The sequence below is a fragment of the Apium graveolens genome, chromosome 1 (assembly GCF_009905375.1).
Source record: "Apium graveolens cultivar Ventura chromosome 1, ASM990537v1, whole genome shotgun sequence".
In the NCBI taxonomy this organism is placed as follows: Eukaryota; Viridiplantae; Streptophyta; class Magnoliopsida; order Apiales; family Apiaceae; genus Apium; species Apium graveolens.
The window spans coordinates 164,371,277-164,397,531 of NC_133647.1; the positions used below are offsets into that span (position 1 = coordinate 164,371,277).

The 26,255-nt window shown below is 34.4% G+C and overlaps 3 protein-coding genes across 3 annotated transcripts; all 3 read right to left on the reverse strand.

Moving 5' to 3' along the window:
• Positions 1–510: 510 nt before the first annotated feature.
• On the reverse strand, positions 511–2,886 carry LOC141710144 (putative F-box/LRR-repeat protein At3g58880). The gene is made up of 3 exons (XM_074513037.1): positions 1,759–2,886; positions 1,340–1,513; positions 511–609 (listed from the first exon to the last, which is right to left on the reverse strand). The coding sequence occupies exons 1-3, from the start codon at positions 2,884–2,886 to the stop codon at positions 511–513; spliced, it is 1,401 nt and encodes a 466-aa protein (XP_074369138.1).
• A 16,837-nt stretch (positions 2,887–19,723) lies between these two features.
• LOC141710160 (uncharacterized) lies at positions 19,724–22,100 on the reverse strand. Its single transcript, XM_074513038.1, has 2 exons — positions 20,542–22,100; positions 19,724–20,456 (listed from the first exon to the last, which is right to left on the reverse strand). The coding sequence occupies exons 1-2, from the start codon at positions 22,098–22,100 to the stop codon at positions 19,724–19,726; spliced, it is 2,292 nt and encodes a 763-aa protein (XP_074369139.1).
• A 29-nt stretch (positions 22,101–22,129) lies between these two features.
• Positions 22,130–23,465, reverse strand: LOC141710176 (uncharacterized). Its single transcript, XM_074513040.1, has 3 exons — positions 23,460–23,465; positions 23,256–23,328; positions 22,130–23,091 (listed from the first exon to the last, which is right to left on the reverse strand). Exons 1-3 carry the CDS (start codon positions 23,463–23,465, stop codon positions 22,130–22,132), a joined length of 1,041 nt encoding a protein of 346 aa, XP_074369141.1.
• Between the last annotated feature and the right edge of the window lie 2,790 nt (positions 23,466–26,255).

Here is a 26,255-nt window from a genome sequence, read left to right on the forward strand (position 1 = left end):
ACAGGATCTTATACTCTTTAGATTTCTGGATTTCTTACTCTTATTGCTCTTTCGTATGCTTTTTCTTTGAGTTTTAGTATATTTTGCTTAGCAACAAAAAGAAAGAATGTTCATTGCATTTACCAAAAATGATCATGCCGAGCAGATCATACCAGCATATTTTTATGAACGAAAAATAAAATCACAGATCAAGTACTAGCAGAGACACAGTCTAGAACATTAAGGAGAAACTAAAGGGAACAAATTAACAAAAGATAATTCAGTATACCATAAGTAGCGAAGTGTAGACTCTGGCACTGTTGCTACCTGCTAGCGGCTACTGTCTGAAACAAGCAACATCTACATATATCAGCAGCCACAAAACATTTCAAAAATGCATAAATTAGGAACATCAAGTGCAGATAACCTTTTACTATCGCCCTTATTAAGGGCCAAATTCAAGATATTTATCTTCACATATTTCTTCTATTTCTAACTCACCAGTTGCAAAACGGAAATAAATGTTTTTAACTAGGCCATTCCTTGGGGAGTGACAAGACTAAAGAATGTTTCTCTCAAAGAAATGCTGGAATTCCAAGTTACACAAATTAGAGTGCAGCTATTACTTCGCTGAAAAAAACGGAAATGCATATATTCACAAGAAAAATATAAACCACCCACTGTGACTGCTGTCAATGTTTCTGGTACTACCTTCTAAATTTCCCGGACAAGACAGTAGAAATTAACCAAATTAGAAAATTGAAAGAAATAATAAATGTATGTCTGAAGAAGAATCCAAAGAAGTTAAAATTTTGACATTCTAAAGGAGTCTAGTGGAAGCTACATTAATGTCACATGATTCTTCTGGTCGTTGATGAACGTAGTTGTAACTCGTAAGTTTAAAATACTCATCGGGTGAATGTGCTTGCTTCATAATTAAAATGGACACTTCTTAAGATTCGGACTTCATGATTTGAAATGTAAAATGGAGTAATTTTTTATCTTCATTTATCTAGGTTGGATTCCACCTTTCAAGCAGTCATTTATCTACACTTTATTAGTATATATGGTTATCGATGAGCATAAGTCTGCAAAACATTTTTCAAAGCTATGTGTGCGCGAATAATTCAATCTCTAATCTAATTGTGCCCTAAGTTATGCAGTTACTATATACTTGACAAAAAAACAATCATGCTATATATGCCTCCCGCCGAAATAAATTAATCAGTGCCCCAAGATCCACTAGCTATTTGATGCTTGCATTCCTTGTTGTATGAAATTTATTACTCTTGTATCTCACTACAAGAGTAAGCACATAATGCATCAATTTATTTACAAAGAGAGCATATTCTATGCATACCTGAGGCAATGCTTTGACAATAGTTGCTCCTGAATTGCCACCAAGTAAATACGTTGCGAACTTAAAAGGCATTATAAAAGGTTCTTTATATCCTGGTGATAGCTTCACATACTTCAAATTTTTGAACGGAGAAGGCGTGTATTCAGGATAAAAGACAGCTTCCACAAAAAATTCCTAAAATATATTTTAGCTAAGATATTTAAAATAAAGCAATCTGAAAGCCATATGCAATTTAAAACTAAATCTCAGCAGCATGCAATAGATTAAGATAACAGGTACATTGGGCATTCTTTATTGCAGGAATATTTGATTTTTCAGGAAGCCTTACAAATTTATAAACTTAAACTACTGTTCACCAGATAATAGTTTAAGTTTACATTTTGCTGAGGAAACAAGAAAAAAGTTAAATAAATGATTACCTGAATCATAGCAGAGTCGAGAGTAAGGATCTTGGCACTACTCAATTTCGATAACATATTTATGAAATGACGATAAGCTACAATCTTATTTTCCCAAGTCGCCTTATTGTACTGGTTTGTATCCCATAGTTTTATAGATACATTTTCCAGCTCATCAACATCTAATTTGACCTGAAAGATACCAATACAACAAAGTTCGCGGAGTTTTGGTGCCACGACCACAATCTGAAAATTACAATGAGAGGGTACAAGTAATCTGGTACCGATCACTAGGCAGGCTAATTGAGGACAAGATATAGTGAAATCGGGTATGAACCTTGTTGTGAAATATAACTTGACATCCCGCACACTAACAAGTGCAGAGAAGAAATGAGTGATATTCTGAGGTAAAGGTACATCATCCAGTTCTAAATTTAATAAATCTGGAAAAGCCCAAACTTCTTGTGGCAAATTGCACCTTTTCAAATTGAGAGTTGTCAGCGCAGGCAAGCTCATAGATGACAACGACTCTGGCAACTCGACACCATCAAGACACAGAGTTGTTAAAGCAGGCAAGCATATCAGACAAGAAACAGGTATCTTGTAGTTGGAGATATGGGGAGGGCATATCAAATGCAAAGTTTTCAGAACGGGTAACACCCATACACGATCTGATCCTGATGAATCACCGAAATCAAGAGGCGCCCTTAACTTTAGTCTCTGTGTGGTGTTAGAACTAAATGTAGACAAATTAAACGGCTGGTAACGATGAAACTCTAAATCAATATCAACCTCCACAATATTATGGTCAATTGGGTACCTAATCAACCTTCTCAAGAAACTTGGCGGAAATGGATAAACGGCAAACAACTTGAAACAAGAAACAGGAGTTTCATGGTTTCGATTGGACAAAACATGTTCCATAAATTTGATGATACCAGAATGGGTGTATGGGAAAAGTTGGTCATACCAATCAAAAGTGAGGGAAGAGGTAGTTGTCCATACATGCCTCCATCGTTTCGAGAGAACGCTAGTTTGAACTGCTTGTCGAGTGCCAAGAAATGAGAGAATCTGATGAAGTATATCGTCAGGTAAGCTGCTGAGCCTGTCCCCTTCATCTTGCTTTGCTATCTTCGGCCTCTGGTTCATTTCTATTGACCCAATCCGTTGATTTTTGTGTTGGATTAAGATTATCGTCTGGGGATAGTTTATGCTTCACGAGTTCAGGGTGTCAAGAGCGGCATAAACCATGGGAGGAGACGATGTTCTCGGGGTTGATTCAATCGACTTTATAATGATTTTTTTAGATTTTTATAATCCAGGATATTATATTTAGATTTTGAATAATTTGAAATCCGAAATTATTCAATTAATATTGGAATTTTTTTTTAAAACATGACACTTAATTAAAATTTTAAGAAGTTTATTAGTATTAAATCGTGTCTTACGAATTAAATAACCCAACTAGTTATAAGAGAATATTTTTGCAATTTTTTTCGTGTGTGGTTGAGCTCGCCAAATACAAAGGAAATTAGCGGATCTACTCTTCTTCAACTTTCTCTTTTTTGATAATTTACATATAATTTCATCATAAAAAATTTCGATTGCAGATTATCTCATCTTTCCGCGTTCTCATAATTCACTTTTTATATTAAAAAAAAAATTCTAGTAGTACATCTTTTCTTCCCCCTTTATTAATTGATTTTGGATCTTTTGTTATAAACCCGTCTTTTTTCTGAAAGATGGCCGAGAATGTAATCATTTGAGTAAAAAGGCCCAAAATGTTACTATTGAAAAATAAGGCCCAAAATATCACTTCACGACGCTATATCGTAACGTTTTGCCCATTACAATAACGCTACACGGTTTAGCATTTTCTGCTTTTTTAAAAAAAAATCACAAATACATAACCACCCCAAATTTATGTCTGTTATTCGACTGTGCTGAGAGGTGAGCTACAGTCACACTGACATACATACACAAAATTGGGGATACCCATGACTGAATTTTGCACATCTATATAGACAACTACAATATAATCATTATAATCGAAAAGGGGATATAGATAGAGCCACCTCCTGCCACCATAAATTTCAGATGTCACTTTCTCTTTATATTGTGTTAATTATGTTTTGTCGATATTATGTGCATATTTTTTATTATTTTCAGAGATACTGTATTTATATTATTGATGCAGATGTGTTCTTAATGTGTTTAACAAAGATGATTATATATTTATGAAGTCGTGATTTTAATTTATGCTTATCTATGTAATGTTTGCTTGACATCATATTTTGTTGCATTATAACATGTAGTGTAATATACTACTTTTGTTAACATTTCTTGAAATTTACACGATAGTTGTTGAATTTTACTTGCAGTTTGGTTAATTTATATACTTTGTAAATAATATCTCTGCTTAAAATAAAGTTGAGCAACGTTCAATTTTAACTTTCCAGTCTGCAGTATGTGGCTTGAATTGGTTATTCAGATTAATCAATTGCTATAGATATTTAAGCATTTACCGATAGAACAAGGGGAATCTAGCCCTCGTACTTTAATAGAGTCGAGAAAATATTTATAGGCCTATCTGCGCTGCTTCATTGCTCAGCTGTTTATCAAATTTAAGAAGCTGAAGTTTTAGTTGGGGAATTTAGGTCTCGGGTTGTGTTAGGAAGTAGAGAAAACATTTATAACAGCCATACTATCTCTTTCAAATTGAGTTATTTGTATAATTTCTTGCACTGTTTCTCGCAGAAGTATTGTTGGTAATGACATACTTCCCAGAGTTATTTGTCTTATACATTGTCTTCTATGTTCTCATTCTTTTTATTTCTTATTTTTGTGAATTTATTCGGATATGGCAACATGTCATGGGTATAAGTAGTTGCAAAAAGTGAAATTCTGCTGAACTCAACTCTGTTCTACACAGTCGAGTCCAGCGGTCACATGTACTTTCGCACTTGATTACCTGATTTTGTCACTACATATGTTTTATATAATTGAACTTGTTAATGTCCAAAAGAGATTTTTTACTTCTATAATGGCTATCTTCTGTTACAATTATATATAACAGTGATGCACAAAAAAGAATTAAACATTCCCAGAAAGGACAGGTTCTGTTGTGCTTATTGTATCTTTGGGTATATTTGTAGGCATTTAACGCCACTATCTGTAGGAAAATTTACATGTATTTTTTTATTTGAGAGAAGTCGTATTTCTGATCCTAACAAGCAAATAAGGAATTGAACCATTACAAATATCGAAAAAAAATTAAAACAGATAAATTTGCATCAATATGAATGTTATGAGTCATATTAATCAAGGACACTATATTTTTTCTGATTTAGAGTTACTAGGTTTTAAAATGTTATATGTTAGGCTATTTAAGAAGTGATATGTCGTCTTCTATTTTATCATTCTCGTTGGTTTATTTAGTTTCTAGTCTATATTGTGCAAATTTTTTTGAACTTTTCAAGATTTACTAATATTACAAATGTGTGCACGATGTTCACCAGGGACCTGTTAATACTACCCTTCATCATCTTTAGGATTCACATAGATCTTTTGATATTTGGAGGTCGGGGGGTGGTGATATGCTGAAGTGTCGGCATAAAAATCCGAATAATCAAGATGATTTCCACCGCTGGATGTTCAGATGGTTCCTTTTCTTGAGGCTACTGATTTCTATGAGGTAGTTAGGGTGACATATTTTATAGTTTGATTGGAGTCTTATATTAGCTTTCGTTGAGAGATGGCAGCCAGAGACTCATACATTTCACTTGCCTATGGGTGAGTTCACTATTACTCTGAATGATGTAGATATTATTTTAGGGCTTCCTGTTGATGGTAATGTTGTCATGTTAGGGTTCATTAATATCCAAATTGGGTTTTTAGAAGCGATTAAAAGAATTTCAAATAATACCGAACATGTTAGGGTTTATGGTTTATGGTTTGGGGCGTTTAGCCCCTACATCAAGGAGCCTAAACCCTAGGAACCAGAATTTAATTTCGTGTAAGATTTTAATTTACGACTTTTTAATATTTTAAGGGTCATTAATCCCTATATTGGGTTTTAGAAACGATTAGAAGAATTTCATCCCTAACCCCTAGGAACCGAAATTTAATTTAAATCTTGAACTGAATGTTTATTGTAATGTGATTCTAGGTGGCTTTATGCTCATTCCTACACTACTACGAGTGATCGTATCCTCCCTGTTACTCGGATACTCTTGGATGGGCTGGAACCATCGCAGTTCATATGGGAGCCTTACCCTCTTGATGTCATTGCTAATCATCCATCTTATTGCTTGTCTGGTGACCATATTTGGCAATACTGTGGGACTTTGATATGTACCTTCATTGTGAAGCTTCAATTCCCTGATAGAGTTTCTAAATAGTTTGGACTCGTGCAAACTATTTATGTTGATGTTGTCTAATCCGATGCAGAGCATAATACAAATTTGACTGGAAATGACAAGATCAAATGGATGCAGAAACATGCAGCTAGTACAGCTATATGGGGGCGTCGGTTGGATCATACATTTGTAGGAGACTCAATTATTCCTGAGAGTGTAGTGCCCGAGTACAATCCTTGGTATTTAGAGAGGACTCATAGATTCATATCTCGTCTTGGTGCATTTAATTATCGAATTGTATAGGTTGTCCTACTTGCATAGTTTCAGTTTAAATGTTTTATTATTTTCTTTATTTCATACATGAATCTTGTAACATGTGTGTTCCTTCTTTTGTTGGACATAGGATGTTTTTCCTGATGTGTCTCATTTTATTGACCAATGTTGTGATTTTATTAGAGACTACACCTTACATGATTTTGATGAGATGCCGGTGGAAGTTCGACGAGCTAGGCAGTTAAAGGAGAGGCAACAACCGCCCCGTCGTGGTAGACGTGCCGGTGCACGAGCTACTGATGGTAGACAAGCTAGAGTTCAGGCTGAGCATGATCATATTGCTACAAACCTTGGAGATGATCATCTACCATTATATACTAATTCTCATGATGTCCAAAACTCATCTGCTCATGCTCGTACTGATCATAAGGCTACAGACCTTGAAGATGATCGGGATCCTCCTATACGCACTTCTATTGGATGACCCGCTGATACCATTTATGTTCATATATCGGGATCATGTAGTCACGTCCATCACAATCGTGAGATTCTGGAAAGGTTTTCAAATGTTCCCCTTTTTTATCTTGGCTAGACTCCTACTCCCGAGCCTCGTACTGAGAACCCTCCTCCCGAGGAGCCTTCCAATGAGCTGTGTCTTATTGATAAGCATTTCACTGAGAAGCCTCCTCCTATGCATCGTTCTTACCGGCCTATTGAGCGTCTAACTAGGGAGATTTCTATTCCATCATTTAGTCTTCATGTTACTGTTGGATTTCGGGGTATAAAAACACAGAGAAAACAATAAATAAAACTGAAACTCACCAATGATCCATGCGAAAAACAATATTAAGTTCGTCGATGAGGTATTTACTTTAAAGAGTTTTACAATTATTACGTATCCCTCCTTAACGATCTACGTCGTAGAGGTATCCACGCGAAAACCGGTACAGAGGAGGCGTGTGCTAGCACCAAGAAAGGACTTGTTTTCCCCTTCTCTCTCTCACCTTTAGTAGCGAGGGTTTTATGTTTTTATCTAATAAAAATGTAACCCTAATCCAAGTTATAGTTTATTAAATCTGAAATTCAATTTATTTAATAATTAAGTTTAACTCAATTATCAAATAACAACTAAATTTTGAATTTAATAATATACAAATTTGAAATTCATTTATCCCACTTAATTAATAATAAATAATTCGAATTTCCTTTTTAATTCAAATTCAAATAAAAAAAATTGAATTAATTATTCCTCCAAGCTTTTTCTGTGCGACCCTATAGGTTATTATTAATAATTTAAATATCACACATTTAAATATAAACAATGAGCGACATCTAGTAATACGACAATGTTACTCAAGTAATAATAACTAAATTGGTGATCAGTTAAACCTTTCATGAATAATGTATAATGTAATATAATTACTTCAACCAAATATTATAGATTAAAATCGGGGCATGTTATGTTCCATCTTCTTCATGGTTTAATCCACGTTTTCTTGATCAATGAGTAGACTATCATTTCAAATCAACATTTGAGCGCGGAAGCACATATTCATGGTCTAGCTCACCCAAGTGGCCAATAATATCCCTCCAAAATTAAAAGGGTTAAATCCTTTCTAGATCCTTCATATTTCTCACATGATTCCTAATATACTCGTATTCCACTTTTATCATTACTCGATCAAAGACAACTTTTGATGTAACCAAAGTGTGATGCCCTCAATCTCGGGGTTAGGAAATGAGGACTCACACACCTTTAAACTAATAATTAAATAAGTATAAACCACGATTAACTACTAATAGGATCAACAGGATAAAGTATGAGACAAGATTACCACTACAAATCATAAAATATATCTTAATCCCAAAATATTATTAAATAAACAATATCGATTCCGGCTGGGAACTGACAGATAACCCTTTGTATCTTTACAGATATCCTTCTAGGCGCGTGCTCACTCAAAAATACCACTACCTGCTCTGGCAACCGGAAGCCCACAATACGGTAGGGACCACCAGGTACGCTCTTACGAGCAGTGCACCTAAGCCTGACCATCTTCTTGCTTAACTGCCATGGTTAGATTAAAACAAAATATAAGAGTATAAAACTCAGCAAGTAACTATAAAGCAGTTCTACGATATCAAATCACAATATACTTTACCAAACTCAGGGCATTCTACTTTATTTGCTCTAGGTGGAAGATTTCCAGCTTTTGGGTTAAGGAAAGGTTATGAAGGAATAATATGGAGCTTTTAAGGAACAAGGCTCAATGTAGGATGAAAGCCAACATTCATCACAAATTATTAAAGGATCAGAATAAATCTTCCAGAAAGAGGAAAGCAACAGAATTTCAATATATGGAATCAATCATATGATCAACATATTAAAATCAGGGTTCTCGAGCTTTAAGCTCCATGTTAACACAATCAACTCTTTTGTAAAACAATATAAACCATTTTCATTTTCAAGAATCAATTTACTGAACAGAAAGTTCCAGTTCCCTTTTAAATAATCAATTAGAACCGTTGATTGGATCACTTTATCTTTCCATTTCATTATAATACGGGTGATCAGCCCGTACCGACCTCCATCCGGTCTATAAGATACCAATCGGCATAATTTCAGCCTTAAGTTGCTAGCCTCTTACCATGACTAGACTAGTCCCACTAGCCTCTTACGTCCCAATCCAATCCATCAGGAATTCATTTGGAAAACCTTTAGTTGGAAATAAACAAATAGGTTTTCTAAAATTTATTTTATCGTTACCGAGAACATGAAATCATTCAGACTCTTTCGAGTCGAAACTCATTCTTAAATCAGATTTTAAGAAAAACAAAGTTTAGGGAGTGATTCAAAGATGAGCAAGAAATAATTCTTAAGGATTCTGTATAAAGGATAACAAGGTACTTAAGTTAGAAGGATCAACATCTATTTAGGGATCAATAGGGTGATCAGGAAATAAGGTATCATTAAATAGGGTTCGCAAAGATAATTATAGGGATTCAATACAATTCATGGCTTAATAAATAACTTGAACAAAAAGGAAAGGTTATCAAAGAGTTGAATCATTAAGCTTATCAATAGTAGTTTAACAAGATCAAAGGCAGGGTATCTTAAATCAATATCAGGGTTTCATAATTAAACAGTTCAATACTCTACATGGTATGAACAACATTATCTTTATAACCATTTAGACAAGTAATTAGAGTTACTTGCCTGAATTTGCTTTCCTGAAGGTTGAACTACTACCACCTAGTATACCCTTTCCTTTCCTAGCCTGAATGCCCTAACGCTCCAAATCTACAATAAAACCAAAACCTTAATATGTTTCTCAACTCTCGTTCCCGGAACGATCACTCAATTACGATAGCTCAACTATACTTTTGACTCGAACTATACGAGTATAGCTTATATACACACAACACATAGCACATTCTTTACTCATAGCCTTATATCACTTTACATATACTCGCTAAACCTTGACTATTTTCCCAAATCAAATACTTATAACTCGTCCAAACACACAATGACATGCATGGCTATTACTTATAGCTTTTAACCTCAATTAACTCAATTCCCTTTTTGTTTTATCCATAATTCGAACCAAACACACAATCCAACAAGCAAAAATTCAAAGGTTTCATACCTAAACACTCAATCATTCTATCATTTACCATAAATTAGATTTTTGACTTTGAATTTCTTTGGCCTATTTGACCTTAACCACAATCACAATCAAACCAAGACATGCATTAACAATTCCTCTTTTGAATCAACATGCAATCTTATTACTTTCTAGTTAAACCTTAATTATACCAAAATTAAGTCACAAGAATCAATTCTTATTTTTTGTTAACACAAGGTCGAACCTAGACCTTCACCATGCATTCCCAAATTTTGCATCCAAACAAATGTACAAGTCCAATTATCATAGAATCTTATTTAACATACTTAAATCACAAAAGAATATAGCCATTTTTGGTACATGCAAACATTAAGAAATTGTATCATCCAATCATTACTAATTTCCAAGAATGAACATTAACAAGTCATGATCATTACTAAAAATCATTTTTGCTCTTTTAAAACCAAGATCTCATTTGGGTTTTTCAAAAACAACACATGCAAATGATTTCCTTAATCCTTATATCACAAATCAACCCATAATTAAACATCAAATCAAAAACTCATTCATTTTAACACAATCAACATGATTTCCTAAAAATAGTAAGGGCCATTCGGCCTTTCCCCAAGAAAACACACATGCAACTCAACTTTTAAGCTTTTGCATCTTTAATCCTATTAATCTCTTAACATCAAACTAAATTAACATTACAACCAACAAGAATCAATTTATCAACTTGTAATCGACAAAACCATTCGGCCTTTTTATCAAAATACCACATGCAAACACAAATATTTGATTTAAAGATTCTAGAGCTCAGTTTTTTAACATCATTGCTCACCACCGGTTCATCGGAGTTCACCGCCAGGTGGCGGTGGCATCTCGGTGGTGCCCCCATTCGGGGTTTTCCAACCATCAACCATCCATTTTCACAAGTAATATACGCATGCAAACACATATCCTCACTCAAAACACAAACCCTTTTGTTTTCATGAAAACCGAACTCAAAAACCACCAAACCCAACTTTGATTTTTCTCAGGAACTTGAAAATAGCTACATGCATGTATGTATACAGGTAGATATCTCTATTTCTGACACAACCAAGGTTCCATACCCAAAAATGAATGAAGAACAAGTGATAGAGAGTAAAGAGAGAGAGTGTATCGAGAGAGAGAAAATCCGAGAGAGAGAGGGGAAGAAACGAGAGAAAAGAGAGAAAGGAGAGAGGGGCTCGAGAAAAAAAAGAAAGGAGAAGGATGTGGGGTGGTTTTATATCACCAAGGGTGTAATATAGTAATTAGGTTATTCTAGGTGGTGATTTTCTTTTTATCCTTAAAAGAAAATAGAGTTGATCTGCAAATACTTCTCTCGGAAAGATGAATTTGTTTTGAATAAAAATCTTTAACATGTAGATCTCTAAATTAGCTTTCCAACCATTACTCATAATAAGATTTTGAGCGTACGGTTGATTTTATATGATTTTTACAAGTTTGTGCTAGTAATAACCACTACACCATAGATAGCCTATAGCAACAACAAGAAAATGTTACAACAGACCCAAAAAAATGTTACCACAGCCAAAAAAAGCCCTAAGGTAACATAAAAATTAAGTTGCTTTTTTTCGAGTTACCTTTGACCCCTAAGGTAACATTCCATTTGCCCTACTGCAACCTTGAATTTTATGTTACAATAGGCTTCAAAGGTAACATCAATGTATGTCTATAGTATCAAACTATACATGTTACCTTTGCAGTTAAAATTTGCAAAAAAAAATGGGCCCCACATGTAAGGCCACTGTGGGCCCCACATGTGGGTCACCAAATCATTATAACAATTTTTTCCCTACTATAACAGCTTTTTAATAATTTGTATTATATTATACTAATTTGTTTGTAATATTGAAGTACCCAATCTAACATATTTTTCAAAAAAAAAATTGACATGATTTTTTTTGTAAATTGAACATGCCATAAACCTGTTTTTCATACAAGTCAATAAAATAAACAATTCAAACCACCAAACTTCAAATCGGTACAAACCCCCTCCAAATACTACTTCAGTTTTCACATAATTACCATCAACTCCACATAATCCAAAAAACAGGTACATAGTCTATAATCTAGGACGATATCAATTAAAATTTGACAATCAGTTTGACAATAATTTAGCAAGGCACGAGCTATTCTGATCTGTTTCTGCACATCATTATTTTCTGATTCAGAGGATAAAGTAGCATCCTGTTTAGCCACTGCGGGAAACAAATCAGTGAATGTAAATCCTAAGTAAAAGAGTGCACCAGAATAAATTAAAGACTAGATATATAAGACTGAAAGAAAAATCCAGGATACAAAGAAAACTTTTTTTTTAAGCACATTAACATTACATACACATATTTATTAGATTAGATTACAAATAAAATACACAGGAGTATTTTGCATTGAAGTGTTCCAAAAAATATTTGTTTACCCAAAAAAATCAAGAATCTCAGCAACGTGATTTGCCAAGTCATCACAGCTAACACAGGGTCATTAGTGCTTATAATAACAGCTCTCAACTGCAATAACACTTGAATATAGTACTAAATAAGAAACAATGTGATTGGTGGTGCTAAAAGGTATTTAAGGACAAGCACAGATTTTGCAAGAATAATAAATTGAACAATTAAGTTGTTGAAGTACTGACCTTATGCCCAGGAGGACTAATGTGATAAATGCAAAATTTATGGAGTAGCAACGAAAATGTTTCTGGACATATTAAGAGCCCTTCAAAACAGAACAGATCTGCTTAATCACATACAAAAGGAAGAAAGAGATTTTAAGCAATAGTAGTTTTTTTAAATAAATTCCAAGCGCCCAAAAGCTAGGTAATATAACATAAGATATATTTTAATTCTTTGCAGAATAGATTTGTTACTGAAATCTTTATATTTGCAACAAAATAATGGATAAATATCGTGTCTGCAATGCGCAGGCTTATAGCAAGTAACAGACCAATGCACAGACTACATAAAATATAACCTAAACAAACAGCTTTACATTTATATCTAAGCAGATCACCTGTACATTTATATTTAAGCAGATCATATAATCAAAACCAAAACTAAAACAATAAAGTCATCTTGGGACAGTCAAACTGAAATTCATTACAGTTTTGCCTTCATAAATCATTATATTTTTCGCTAAATTAACACAAAATCCAAAAAAAAATCAAAGTAAGATAACAACATCAGTGAGGTAAAGCACATGATCCTTTGGATATGAATCATCTAAATAATGTATGTATATATCACCACTCGGCAACGGAGATATTGAGAACGAGCTTCTGAACCTTGATCTCTGTCATTGGATTTGCTAATTTTCTATCGGACGCATATTATTATGTATACATTTAAACAATTAAATTGAAATTGAGATAAAATTAAGATGTAATTTGTAATTAGAGCTATGAGTTGTACAATTGTACGTACCATTCCCATGTTGAGACAGTGAGATTGGCGAAGCGGTGGCGAACCGAGACGATGGAGAAGATGTGGAACCCTGTCGCTTATACCATTGAAACAGACCACCAATCTCCGCAAACATCTACAAACAAATAAACATATAAAAACAATAACACACAAAAACCCTAATTGTAAGACCCAATTTGGAAAAATACCCTAATTGAGAAACCCGATTACAGAAGAAGAACCGATTATAAAATAAGAAGACCCGATATTAGTGAAGCCCCAAAGCAATTGTGTTGAGAAACAAGAAGATCCGGTTGAATCCTTCTGCAGTGAAACCCCAAATCCTAGCTAATCTATAATTCAGTTCAATTGAAAACTGAGAGATACGGAGAGAGAGATATGTTTAGACTGATAGAAACCCTAGCTTGAGTCCAATTAGCGACTCGGAGAGAGAGAAAATGAGGGAGAATGAGAGAGAATGAGAGGGAGATAAGAATATGTATGAATTTTTACCGCTTCTCCAAAAATTTTGAGCCCGCCTGATTAAAAGCCCAGCTAATTTCATTTCTTTTTTTAATAAATTTTAAGTTTTAATAGTGTTTAAATTTTTTATTGATAAAAAATTATCAATTATTAATTAATACAGTTTTATAAAATTTTAAAAAAATATATTTTATCAATTTTAACTAATATTAATATTTTTGCTTAATTATATTATAAAAATTGATTAATTTTCATGTCAAATAATTATATATATTTAATTGTTTGTAAAATGTACTACTTTTTCATCCATTAACACCCTATTGTAACATAAATTCCTACTTGTTACTCATATGTAACACTTTGAATCTATAGTAACATGTTATAAAGGCTATGGTAACATAAAAAATACTACGTTGCGGTAGACTAAGATGGGCATACCTAAGGTAACATAATTTTGTAACATGCATGATTAAACCATTGCGATAGGCCATCTATGGTGTAGTGAACACTTTATCACATAAAAATCAATTTAAAATACAACGATCACCAAATAAATCCATCCATCATTTTTAGAAAGTCTACTGGATTATTACGAAGATAACAGAACAAATCTCATTCTTTTATATTAGTCAGATAATTTTATAAAAATGCGCGAAGTTTAAATAAATGTTTATCTAAATCAAATAATTCCTTTAAATTCATAAAAATGTCACAGAGCACATAGTCATGCACACAGATAGGCAATCACACATATATGATCAAAAAATGACTCTGGTCTGATCATAGAATTTGTCCTCCTTTAATCTTTATCCTTTTCTACGCGTACCGGGTCACGTCCGGCCTGACGGCCCGACGCTCAGCGTTTCGATTACGCTCACTATACCATAAATGGCCTACAGCAACACCAAGAAAATGTTACAACAGGCCCAAAAAAGTGTTACCACAGCCAGAAAAAGGCCTAAGGTAACATAAAAATTAAGTTGCTTTTTTCGAGTTACCTTTGGCCCCTAAGGTAACATTACTTTTGCCCTGCTGTAACATTCACTTTTATGTTACAATAGCTGTCAAAGGTAACATTAATCTATGTCTATAGTATCACAATATGTATGTTACCTTTGGACTCAGAATTTCAAAAAAAAATGGGGCCCACATGTAGGGCCCACTGGTGGGCCCCATTTTGGGGCCCTATTTGTTTGCAAAGGTAACATACATAATGTGATACTATAGACATAATTTAATGTTACCTTTGATGCATATTGTAACAGTAATGTTTTGTATTATACCAATTTCTTTGTAACATTTTTAGTACCTAATGTAACATATTTTTCAAAAAAAAAATTGACAGGAATGGTTTGTAAATTCAACATGCCATAAAATCTGTTTTTCATCCAAGTCAACCAAATAAACAATTTCAACCAAACTCCATATCAGTTTTCACAAACCCCCACCAAATACTGTGGTTTCACACAATTCACCAACTCCACATACTCCACATACTCCAAAGAACAATTACTTAGTCTAGGACGATAAATAAACATCCAAAAGCTAGTACGATAACACTTGTTACTAGTACGCAAAATAAGATATGTAAAAAGGTGCACATCTGAAATCTAAAGTCCAGAGCCTCCGGTAACTGGTGTGAGGTAATTGTCATTATCGCTGGTTGTGCTGAAATCTTGATGGTTGATTGTGATGCCTGGATTTGCGTCGGCTATTTTCTTAAGTAACCAGGCCATATTCTCCTGCACCTTCTTGTTGACTTGCATATCCACTTCTTCTTGTACCTTCTTTGTCATCGATGCCTCGACTTCACTCACCAGAGTCTGCTTTATCTTTCCTGCCAACTCCTGTACATAAGTATTTGTCGAACCAGCAGTACTGGAGTAACCTTTTGCAGCATCAGGACATCTTCCATGGAGCCAAGATGGCCCATGTTTTTTTCCATCAGAAAGTAGTTCCTCGTTGGGATCTTCGCTCGTACTGATTTTTTCCTTAATCTTTTTCTACATACCAGAAAAACAAACGAACACTTGGTCACACAATAATTTAAATGCTTCACTAACTAATTTCAAAATAACCGAATAATTTAATCCAATTAAATTCACAATTAGTAATCATTAAATAAAAATGCATGCAGGTACATAAATAAAACTTCTAAACACCAAATAAATCATAAAACACAACTAATTAACCATCTTGCGACATTAATGGATATTCAGAAGCACTAAGATTAATAAAAAACACTTACAATCTTGTTTTTTATTTCTTCAGTGTTGGTCTTATACTCACGACCATCAGTACGCTCACGAGTCTCAACAAAAACCTCTGCTTCAGGTGGTGGACGCTGATTCTTTGCCTTTTTTTTCTGAAAAAAATGAACAAGTTAGCCAAAAGAAATATAGAAATTAATTTCTAGATATATAGTAATATATGTAACCAGAAGGCTGCCCACATTCATATATTTGCGTAACAACTAGCTTATTGAGGTTAATATGCGTAATTGAGATTCTGGCCATACCATATTGTTTCGAATTTGTGCGAAAGTCTTTGGACCAGTAGTGTGTGTGTCTGTATACTGACATCGACTTCTTGCATTTGTCGCTGCTCTTTTCTACAAAAATGTGAAATAACTTTATGTCACTTAGATCAAATATAAATACATAATTAAATATGAAAGTGCAAGGGGAATTAGAAAACCTTAATGCTTTCATCATTCCAGTACTCCAGCAACATCTTGAAACTCTCAAGGGGAATATCAGTTGGCCTATTTTCCATCCGTTCTTCATCAGTTTCAAATGCTTTATAATGCGCCTTCTTAATTCGGCTCTTACGTGTCTTCCAAGATGACTGAATGGTTTTCAACAACCATGTTTCACATTCATCAGGTATAATGTATCTTTGCTGGAAAAAGTCAACAAAATAAAGAACACAAGTACAGTTAATCAAAGGTAATGTTGCAGAAAAATAAATCACGATAATTAAACAATGTATGTGATACCTTGACATAATTCCACAGTGTATTTTTCAAAGTTTTCGGAACATCACGCCAAGAAACATAGGTAAATGACACGCATCGCTTTGCGAGTGTCCCCAAGAAGTTACTAAGTTCAGAAATTACTTTGTCCTCATCTGAAACGGGCTGGAACCTTTCATTCATCTGAAGGACAACTCGATGGTCCATATTTCTGGTAGGAACCCTATCCATCCTCGTCGGTCCTCTCAGCCTTATAGGAACTTCAACTACATATGAGCAAAAATTACTTGCAGGAAAATCAAACAAAGTAGGAATATTATAATAAATTTGATTATATTTATGGGTGTTTTTCTAATATGTCGTATTTCAAAGATTGGTCTATAAAGATGTCTTATTTTTAGTTTTTATTTTTTTAATGGGTGTCTTTATAATAAGCAGCCCTTATTTTTAAAATGATAAATATAGATAACGCATACCTTGGATTCTGGACACTCTAAAGGACCTACTGTCATAAAGAATACATTAATTCTCATGGGGGTTGTGTTTTAATAATTATATAAAAACACAAATAACAATTAACAGCATTATAGATTATATATGCTAATTAAATTTGTGCAAGAAGTTTTACATCTATCACATAATTAACCATGGTCAACTTCACAATTTCATTAACTTAAATGACATAAATAACCTTATGCCAATTAACCTCAATTATAAGTAATTTACTAAACTGATGCAAATTAATCAATTATGGAAAATATATGAATGTGGGTAGCCTCAAAGTGAGTATTCTTTAAGGGGCCTTAAAGGAATAATTCCTTTATAAATAATCAGTTTATGTAATCATAAATAAAGGAAAGAAGATACCTGCTTCCTCCTCTTCTTCAATATCCGGAAAAACATTTTCTTCAACAACATTTTCTGTAGCAGTCTTTGTAGTTGCAGTTGTACTTGGAGAAATTTTCGATTTCGCTGCAGCTGCTTCCTTTTGGCGCTTTCGCATAGCCCAAAAAGCCTCCATTGAACCATTTGCTTCAATTGACGGTAGCTGAATCAGAGGTTCTGCAGGTTCCATATGTGATAATGACTGATTTTCCTTCTCAGTAGCATCCTCGGTTCCTTCCTTCTGTGATATAACAGTATTGGATCGTGACCGTGTTGTTGGTCCACGTCCAATAAGCACCTTGCTTTTCTCAGTTTTCCCTCTCTGAAACATAAATCATGTAAAACTCAATGTTTGTGTATATATGAATTACAACTATCAACCCCGATGAAACATTTGGGGAAGAATTTAGAAAATGTGAAAATGATAGCTTTATGACATTTATGACATACCTTTTCAGTTCCTGATCCACCATCCTTACTAGCAGCCTTCCTTTGAGTTCCCGATCCACCATCCTCAAGATCCACAGCTGGATCATATTCCTCATCGCTCCCCTCTTGCACATGCTTCTTTTTTTTGGATTTATCTTTTAAGATTGAGTTTCTCACTTCAGAAGAGAGTGTAGGAAGATTGAGGGCAAAAAATACTTCATTGTTCCTCTTTACTGTGACAACTCTCAGTTTTTCATACTCCGTTAGAGGAGGTGGAGGGGGTAGTTTCTGCAATTTCACATAAATTCATGTTAATATAGGTATGACGGAATTACTGGATTAATAAAGGGGTTACATACATGTACTTACATGTACTTAAACAACAATAATCTAACAAGAAAATTATAGGTATTACTGAATTATATGCTAACCTCCAGTTCATTTTCTCTCATACGCTCATCTTCATGAGTATCATGTAAACTCAACTTCCTCCTAACACTTGGAGGAGTTTCACAATCATCACCATCAGTGATTTCCTGTACTCTAGAAAGCCGTGGTGACTTCCGAGTACCCTCTAGGGGAAAGTTCTTTGAGTTCCTCTTCCCAGCCTTATCAACTTGGTTTGCCTTCTTATTCATCTTCTGTTGCTGTAGTTGATGAGTGGTTACAAACTGCCGCTTGACTTGCTTTTTAGCTATAAAGACATAAAAACAATAATTATGAGTTTGAATAAAATCTAAATATAGTAACACCCATATATTTCTGATGCCCCTACAATTAAGGTATATTTCTGAAATGAAATTAATATATTACCTGCTAAGATATCCTTTCTTGGCCGTATTATTACAAATGGCTGCATCTGATCCATTGGTTTGATAGTGCTATCAACGACATTGTCAAGATCAAAATCAACATTTTCACCGTCTGCAGCTCCTGCAGTTAATGAACACAAGTCCACATCATTGGACACCAACTGCCACCCCCCCTGCTTATCACCTTTTCTCATATAAATCCCTCCAATTTCTGAATATTCAAGGTCATCCTTGACATAATCCATCAATACAGGGTACGAAAACCTATCTACTTCGACATTCCTTATAATCAGTTCTTTACCACCGACATACCGTGTAGGCTGAAACTCACCCTGGTGGTACAACCTGAGATTTATGTATGCCATCCTACAAAAAATTGAGAAAGTATAATTAGATGAAATCATTAAAATAATCTGAGACATGGCACTTAAATAAAAAACACTTAAAAACAAACACTTAAAAGAAACATTAAAAGAGCAGTATGCAAGTCAATAAATTTAATAATGCTCTAAATTAAGAAGCGATCGCATAAAGAGCAGGGCAGATTTAAAACTAACAGAACATTATATTAAGAACAAGTTAATTAATTAAAAGAAAATACATTAAAACATGATAAATTAGGCAATTAAGAAGTCACTTCATTAACAGTTGATACATCAGAAACTAGGCCCTTGATAGTTACATATTTCGAATTACAAATTTAAGTAGTTTCTTCGTTTGTTCTAGCCTTGATGGGGACTTGTCGTGTTGGGACATCATCTCTGCACCAGTTAATATCCGTGTCTGTTTCTAGAGGAACACTAGTGTGTAAATCATGTAAAACTGGATCCCCGGCTTCTTCATTTGCATTTTCAGCTTCGACATCGCACCAATCCCTTGGCAATTTCTTTATAACATTATACATCATCTTTTCAGTAGGATCTTCTACGTAGAAGACTTGCTGCACCTGTGAAGCTAGCACATATGGATCAGACTTCTGACATAATCTGTTAAAATTAACTCGAGTTAAACCATATAGATCTTTCTCTTCCTTATACCAACAACACTTGAACACCACTACAGAAAATTCTCCCCAATAATCAACTTCAAAAATCTCTTCAATTGCTCCGTAGTAATTGACATCGCCGACCAGTGGATTTTGATCTTTTGAACTAGCAAAGCTAGTAGTCAAAGCAGTTAGAAATACCCCACTATTTTGGGTTGTACATTTAGCATCTCGGTACTTTGTATGGAATCGATATCCGTTAAGTACATAACCACTATACTTCTTCGCTGATTGATTAGGGCCCATTGCAAGCACTTCCAATTCCTTTGAAATGTTATCTTTTTTTCCGACCTCCCCCTTCATCCATTTCCAAAAATCTTCAGAATGTTCTCTCTCACGATTGTATCTTTTTGACTTGGCTTGTCCTTCTATTAAGATTCGATGCTCCCTACAATAATTACCTAGTTAAAAATCAAGACAAAACAGGTTCTAATTCTATAACAGTTAAACACAATTAGTAGCTAGAATCTTACTCGATTAAACTATCAATTTCTTTATTCCCGCAGTTGAATAGAATATAACGATGAATAGCCATCCATTCAACTTCAACTAAATTCACAGCCTTTCCATCTTTATTTCTGCGTGAACCAATAGGAAATTCTACTTTTTCTGGAAAACTTTCAAATTTTGCAGCCTTGGTAAATTTTGATCCTCCATGGCCACCCAAGAATCTTGAACAAAATATCAAGCATTCTTCGGCCAGGTAACCCTCGGCGATACATCCCTCTGGTTTAAATCTATTCCGCACATAAGATTTCAATTTATTTAAATAGCGCTCAATTGGCCACATGCTTCGAACATGGGCCGGTCCACCAAATACAATTTCTTGGCACAAGTGAATCAAAAGGTGGACCATCACATCAAAAAAAGCCTGAATGAATATAGTCTCAAATTGACAAATAATTTCAATTATTTCTGTTTGCAGCCTCTTAAGATCACTTAAGTCGATGACTTTACTCCAAATACCTCTTAAGAAGGCCCCTAATCTGATAAAAGGGACTGCAACCTCCGGTTTCAAAGATTTCTTCACTGCAAATTGTAATAAGTAGTGCATGAAAAAGTGAGCATCATGACTCTTATAGCCAGATACCTTTCTCTCCTTCATGTGCACATACCGGCTGATATTAGAGGCACTTCCATATGGGAATTTAGCATTTTTAAGGACAGAGCAGAATAAATCTTTCTCTTCATTTGTCATGTCGAATATCGCAGCCCTTATTTCAAGGTGTTTCCCGTCACTTGATAGAACAGGATGGAGGACCTTTCTGATGCCAAGTTCTTGCAAATCTAGGCGAGCTGCTATATGGTCTTTTGTTTTTCCAGCAATATTGAGTAATGTGCCAAGTACTTTATCACACACATTCTTCTCGATGTGCATAACATCAAGGTTATGTCGAGAAACATTGTGCTTCCAGTAAGGCAGATCAAAGAATATTGATTTTTTCTTGAAAGGCGAATTCGACTTAATCTTATTTTTTTGGCGCTTTCTTTTCTTCTCTGGTTTCTTCCCCCCAAAATGATTTACAAATCCTGCCAATAATTCTTCAATGTCTGTTCCAGTTAGAACCTCTGGACAACCTCTCAATTCAATTTGACCATTAAATTTTCTTTTATCAAGCCTCCATGGGTGTTCGGGATGGAGAAATCTCCTATGGTCCATGTAACACATTTTCCGACTATGTTTTAGGTACATAGAGGATGTTTCATAATTGCAAACTGGACAAGCTAGTCTTCCTTTTGTGCTCCATCCAGATAGCATTGCTAGCCCGGGAAAATCACTGATTGTCCAAAGTAAAGAAGCGCGCAAGTTGAAAGTATGGTCAGTAAGGGCATCATAAGTCTCAATGCCTACTTCCCACAGCTCATTCAGTTCAGCAATTAAAGGTTGCATGAAGACATCTATATTATTCTTCGGAGACTCGGGACCAGATATGAGTGTCGAGAGAATTAGATTCTCTTGCTTCATACACAGCCAGGGGGGAATGTTGTAGTTAACCAAAATAATTGGCCAAGTACTATGACTTATGTTCATAGTACGAAAAGGATTGAAACCATCAGCGGCTAGGCCCAATCTGATGTTTCTGTTCTCAGATTAAAATTGAGGAAACGAGCATCCAATGCCTTCCAAGCCTCTGCATCAGCGGGATGTCGAAGTTTGCCGTCCTTTTTTCGACCTTTTGCATGCCATAACATCAGTTCTGATAACTCTTTGCTCATAAACATGCGTTGCAACCTTTTTTTGAGTGGAAAGTAGCGCATCACGTTTGTCGGGACCTTGTGAATTAACTTCTTCCCATTATTGTCCACGGCGCCTTTTTTTTCCACTACGACCCACCTTGAAGCACCGCAAGTTTTACAATTTTCTTCTTTTTCATTTTCAGCCCAAAACAGCATACAATTATTGGGGCAGGCGTGTATCCTTTGATAATCGAGCCCTAAATCTTTAATAACATTCTTTGCCGCATTAAAAGACAAAGGAATGTGTGCTTCTGGAAAAGCATCTTTTATCAGCTCTAATAAATCCCCGAAACCCGACTCCGAAATCCCATGAATGCACTTTAAAGAGTACAGCCTAATGATAAAACTTAAGCGGGAAAATTTTTTGCAGCCCGGATATAAGGGCTGCTTTCCTTCTTCAAGATGGCCATAAAATTTTTTGGCATCATCATTCGGTCCAGTAGTATCATTAGTATGATGGAACATCTCATCCAAATTATCTCCGAAGGTAAAGGAATCTTCAAAACCCATATTTTCTGCCCGTTCAATATCTATCCTATGATCTTTGCTCGAAACCTCACAAATCCAATTTGCATACAATGGACAAGGGCCATGACAAATAAGATGATCATAAATAAGATCTTGAGTATGCCACTTGCCATTTCTACAATTCTTGCAAGGGCACAACATTTCATCGCCTACGGAAAATTTGGGAAATGCATTTTCTAAAAAATCCTTTATCCCCTTAATGTAAGGTGTACTGTATTTTGGAAGGGTTATCCATTGACTTAGATCATCGTCCATCACTACAGAAAACAGGACAATAATGTTATATTTCTAAAAGAAAACAACGTAGTCGTGAAACCATACACCCATATTGGTTATACGTTCTAACAACACAACGCAGCCGTGAAGCCCTAAGCAGACCGAGGTAATATTTTATGTTCTCATTTTCATTGGTTGTACATACTAATAACGACACAACCGTGAAACCCTAAACCCATATTAGATATGCGTACTAATAACAACGCAGAAGTGAAATCCTAAACCAATATTATAGATTATATGTATTAATAACAACACAGCATAACAACGCAGCCCTGAAATCGTAAATCCATATTAGATTATACGTATCGAATCCATGTTATATGACCATGAATATACATGTGCATACACCCATTTCCGTATTATCCCACTCCTCCTACCTACCGAACTGTGACAGTTGATGTTAACAAAAATTTAAATACTCGTAAAGGGTTGAAACTCTCAGGAATAAAGGTCAAATTAACATAAATGTAAATACTCATAAACAATTGCATTATAGATACAACAGATATCTACTTACACAATCAATTATATCCACTTGACTATGATGACTTACATGTAAGTTATAACTAAAGCCTAACATGAAAATCAACCGGATAAAAAGCAAATATCGAGAAACAAATTTAATACAAAAATCACACTTACAGATCTACAAAAATAAAAAACCCCAATTCCAATTAAAATTACACAAAAACATGCATGTAACATACATATACATGTATAAAATACACAAAAACACGCATGTAACAAATTAGAGAAGAAACTAACAGAAATAGAGGGGGCGAGAGAGAGAGAGAGAGAGATAGAGAGAGAGAGATACACAAAATCAGAGAGAGCGAGAGCGAGAGAGAGAGAAAGAGAGAGAGAGAGAGAGAGAGAGAGAGAGATGTACTACCTTAATGTTGAACCGCAAGCTGATTTGAAACCCCAATTAGAAACCCTAGCTCCAATCTGTGACCCGCTTCTCCAAAATGTGACCAGCTTCGCCAAAATGTTACCCCCAATTAGAAACCCTAGCTCGAGAGAGGAATGAAAGAGAATAGCTACTGGGAGAGAGAGAATGAGAGAGAGAGTGAGAGAATGAGGGAGAATGAAATTAGAGGGAGAAGTTAATTTGTCTGAAATTTTAGCGCTTCTCCAAAAAATTTGAGCCCGCCTGAAAAAGCCCAGCTAATTTCATCTCTTTTTTTAAAAAAATTAAGTTTTAATTGTCTTTAAATTTTTTATTGATAAAAATTTATCAATTATTAATTAATACAGTTTATAAATTTTTTAACAAAAAATATTTTATCAATCTTAACTAATATTAATATTTTTGCTTAATTATATTATAAAAATTGATTAATTTTCATGTCAAATAATTATATATATTTAATTGTTTGTAAAATATACTACTTTTTTATCCAATAATACCCTATTGTAACATAAATTGTCACATGTTACTCGTATGTAACACTTTGAAGCTATAGTAACATGTTTTAAAGGCTATGGTAACATCAAAAATACTACGTTGCGGTAGGCTAAGATGAGCATACCTAAGGTAACATAATTTTGTAACATGCATGATTAAACCATTGCGATAGGCCATCTATGGTGTAGTGGCTTCTCATTATCATTACCAATTCACACGTCACTTAGGACGAAATACTATATTTAAACACTCCTTTCATTCAATCACACATAATTCACATTTTATATTCTTTATATCCTTATTAAAACGGGTTCCGTTCTACCTGACTGCTCGACACCACAACTGAATTCCTAAGCTTACTCTTTAAATTGGAACGTTTTTATTTACGCTCCTATATTCTAATATACAGAGAAGACAATTAATCAGCACTTAGTCACATAAATATAATCACATCATATAAAACATACACTATTGACTTAATTACGTCGCAAAATTCTCAATCATCACACAAAGTATATGAATCATCATATAGAAATATAATGATTTCAAGTTGAAGGACCATTACATTATCGTCACTGTGAGAGTTACTTATGACATAACACACATGTAGAATCTCACACTGAGTCTGTCCAGCTTTATGTATATTTACATATGCCTGTGTTTTCGGCTTTGGTATCACTATACCTATGATCAATGAGAAATGATCGTTAGTCAACAAATACACTAGTCTTAATGCATTATTATTGTCCCATAATAATAATACTAGATTAGGAATATTTTTACATAATCTCATTTCTAAGTCACGTATTAGAGATATAGAACTCATTTCATATTCGAAGGACATTTATTAATCTAAAATTTATATCACAGTAAATTAAGACTTAATAAATTATTAAAAATAATAACCGATAAAACATAAGCATAAAAAATCCAAATGTCATAAACAAAACATAATAGTGTTGTCTCCAGGGCACAAACACTAAAAGTTACCTCTACACTTCCTACTGCATCTGATGGTGTGACGGATGTAGCGTCTTTACAGAGTGCGCATGACCAGAGTTCCCAGGACCCGAGTTCGAGGACCGTCTTAGGAAGTATGGAGCTTTCTACACTTCTCGGGGTAAACGAAGTACAAAAAGAACTTAAAATCCTCCTAACTGTGAAACTGATAGGCAGAAATGCATGAAGAAATGATGGTAAGCGTAACTTTAAGTGTTTAAGTGTGTGTGATTTGTATATTGATGTTATTGATTATCTAATTGATTGTCGCTTGTAATTTTACTATTATAGATATGCATGAAGAAATGTTTGTTATATTTTTTTAGCAAAGTTAACCTGCGTGTAACTAAAATAAGTATCCTAATCGTTTAGATGTATTATAATTGAAATTAATGCACATTTTCACTTTTTGGAAGGTCCAAGGACTCAACAGGAGAATCAAGTGCATTTTACATTCCTCAATATTGAATATAGAAACGCTATCAGCGAAAAAGAAGTTTGATATTGACGTTAACTAGATCTTAATGCATAGTAGACTATTTGTTTTGTATTAAGCAAGCCACTGTTCATGAATTTCTTGTATCAAGAACTTGAAGTTTTATGTAATAATATTTGTACGTAGACTTTGATTTTGATGTCGTAGACTTTGATTTAAGTAACACACTTCGGTGCTCATTTTCTTGTAATATTTAGTTATTGGTTTTAAGTACTACTCAGTGATGAGAGCTGTATACC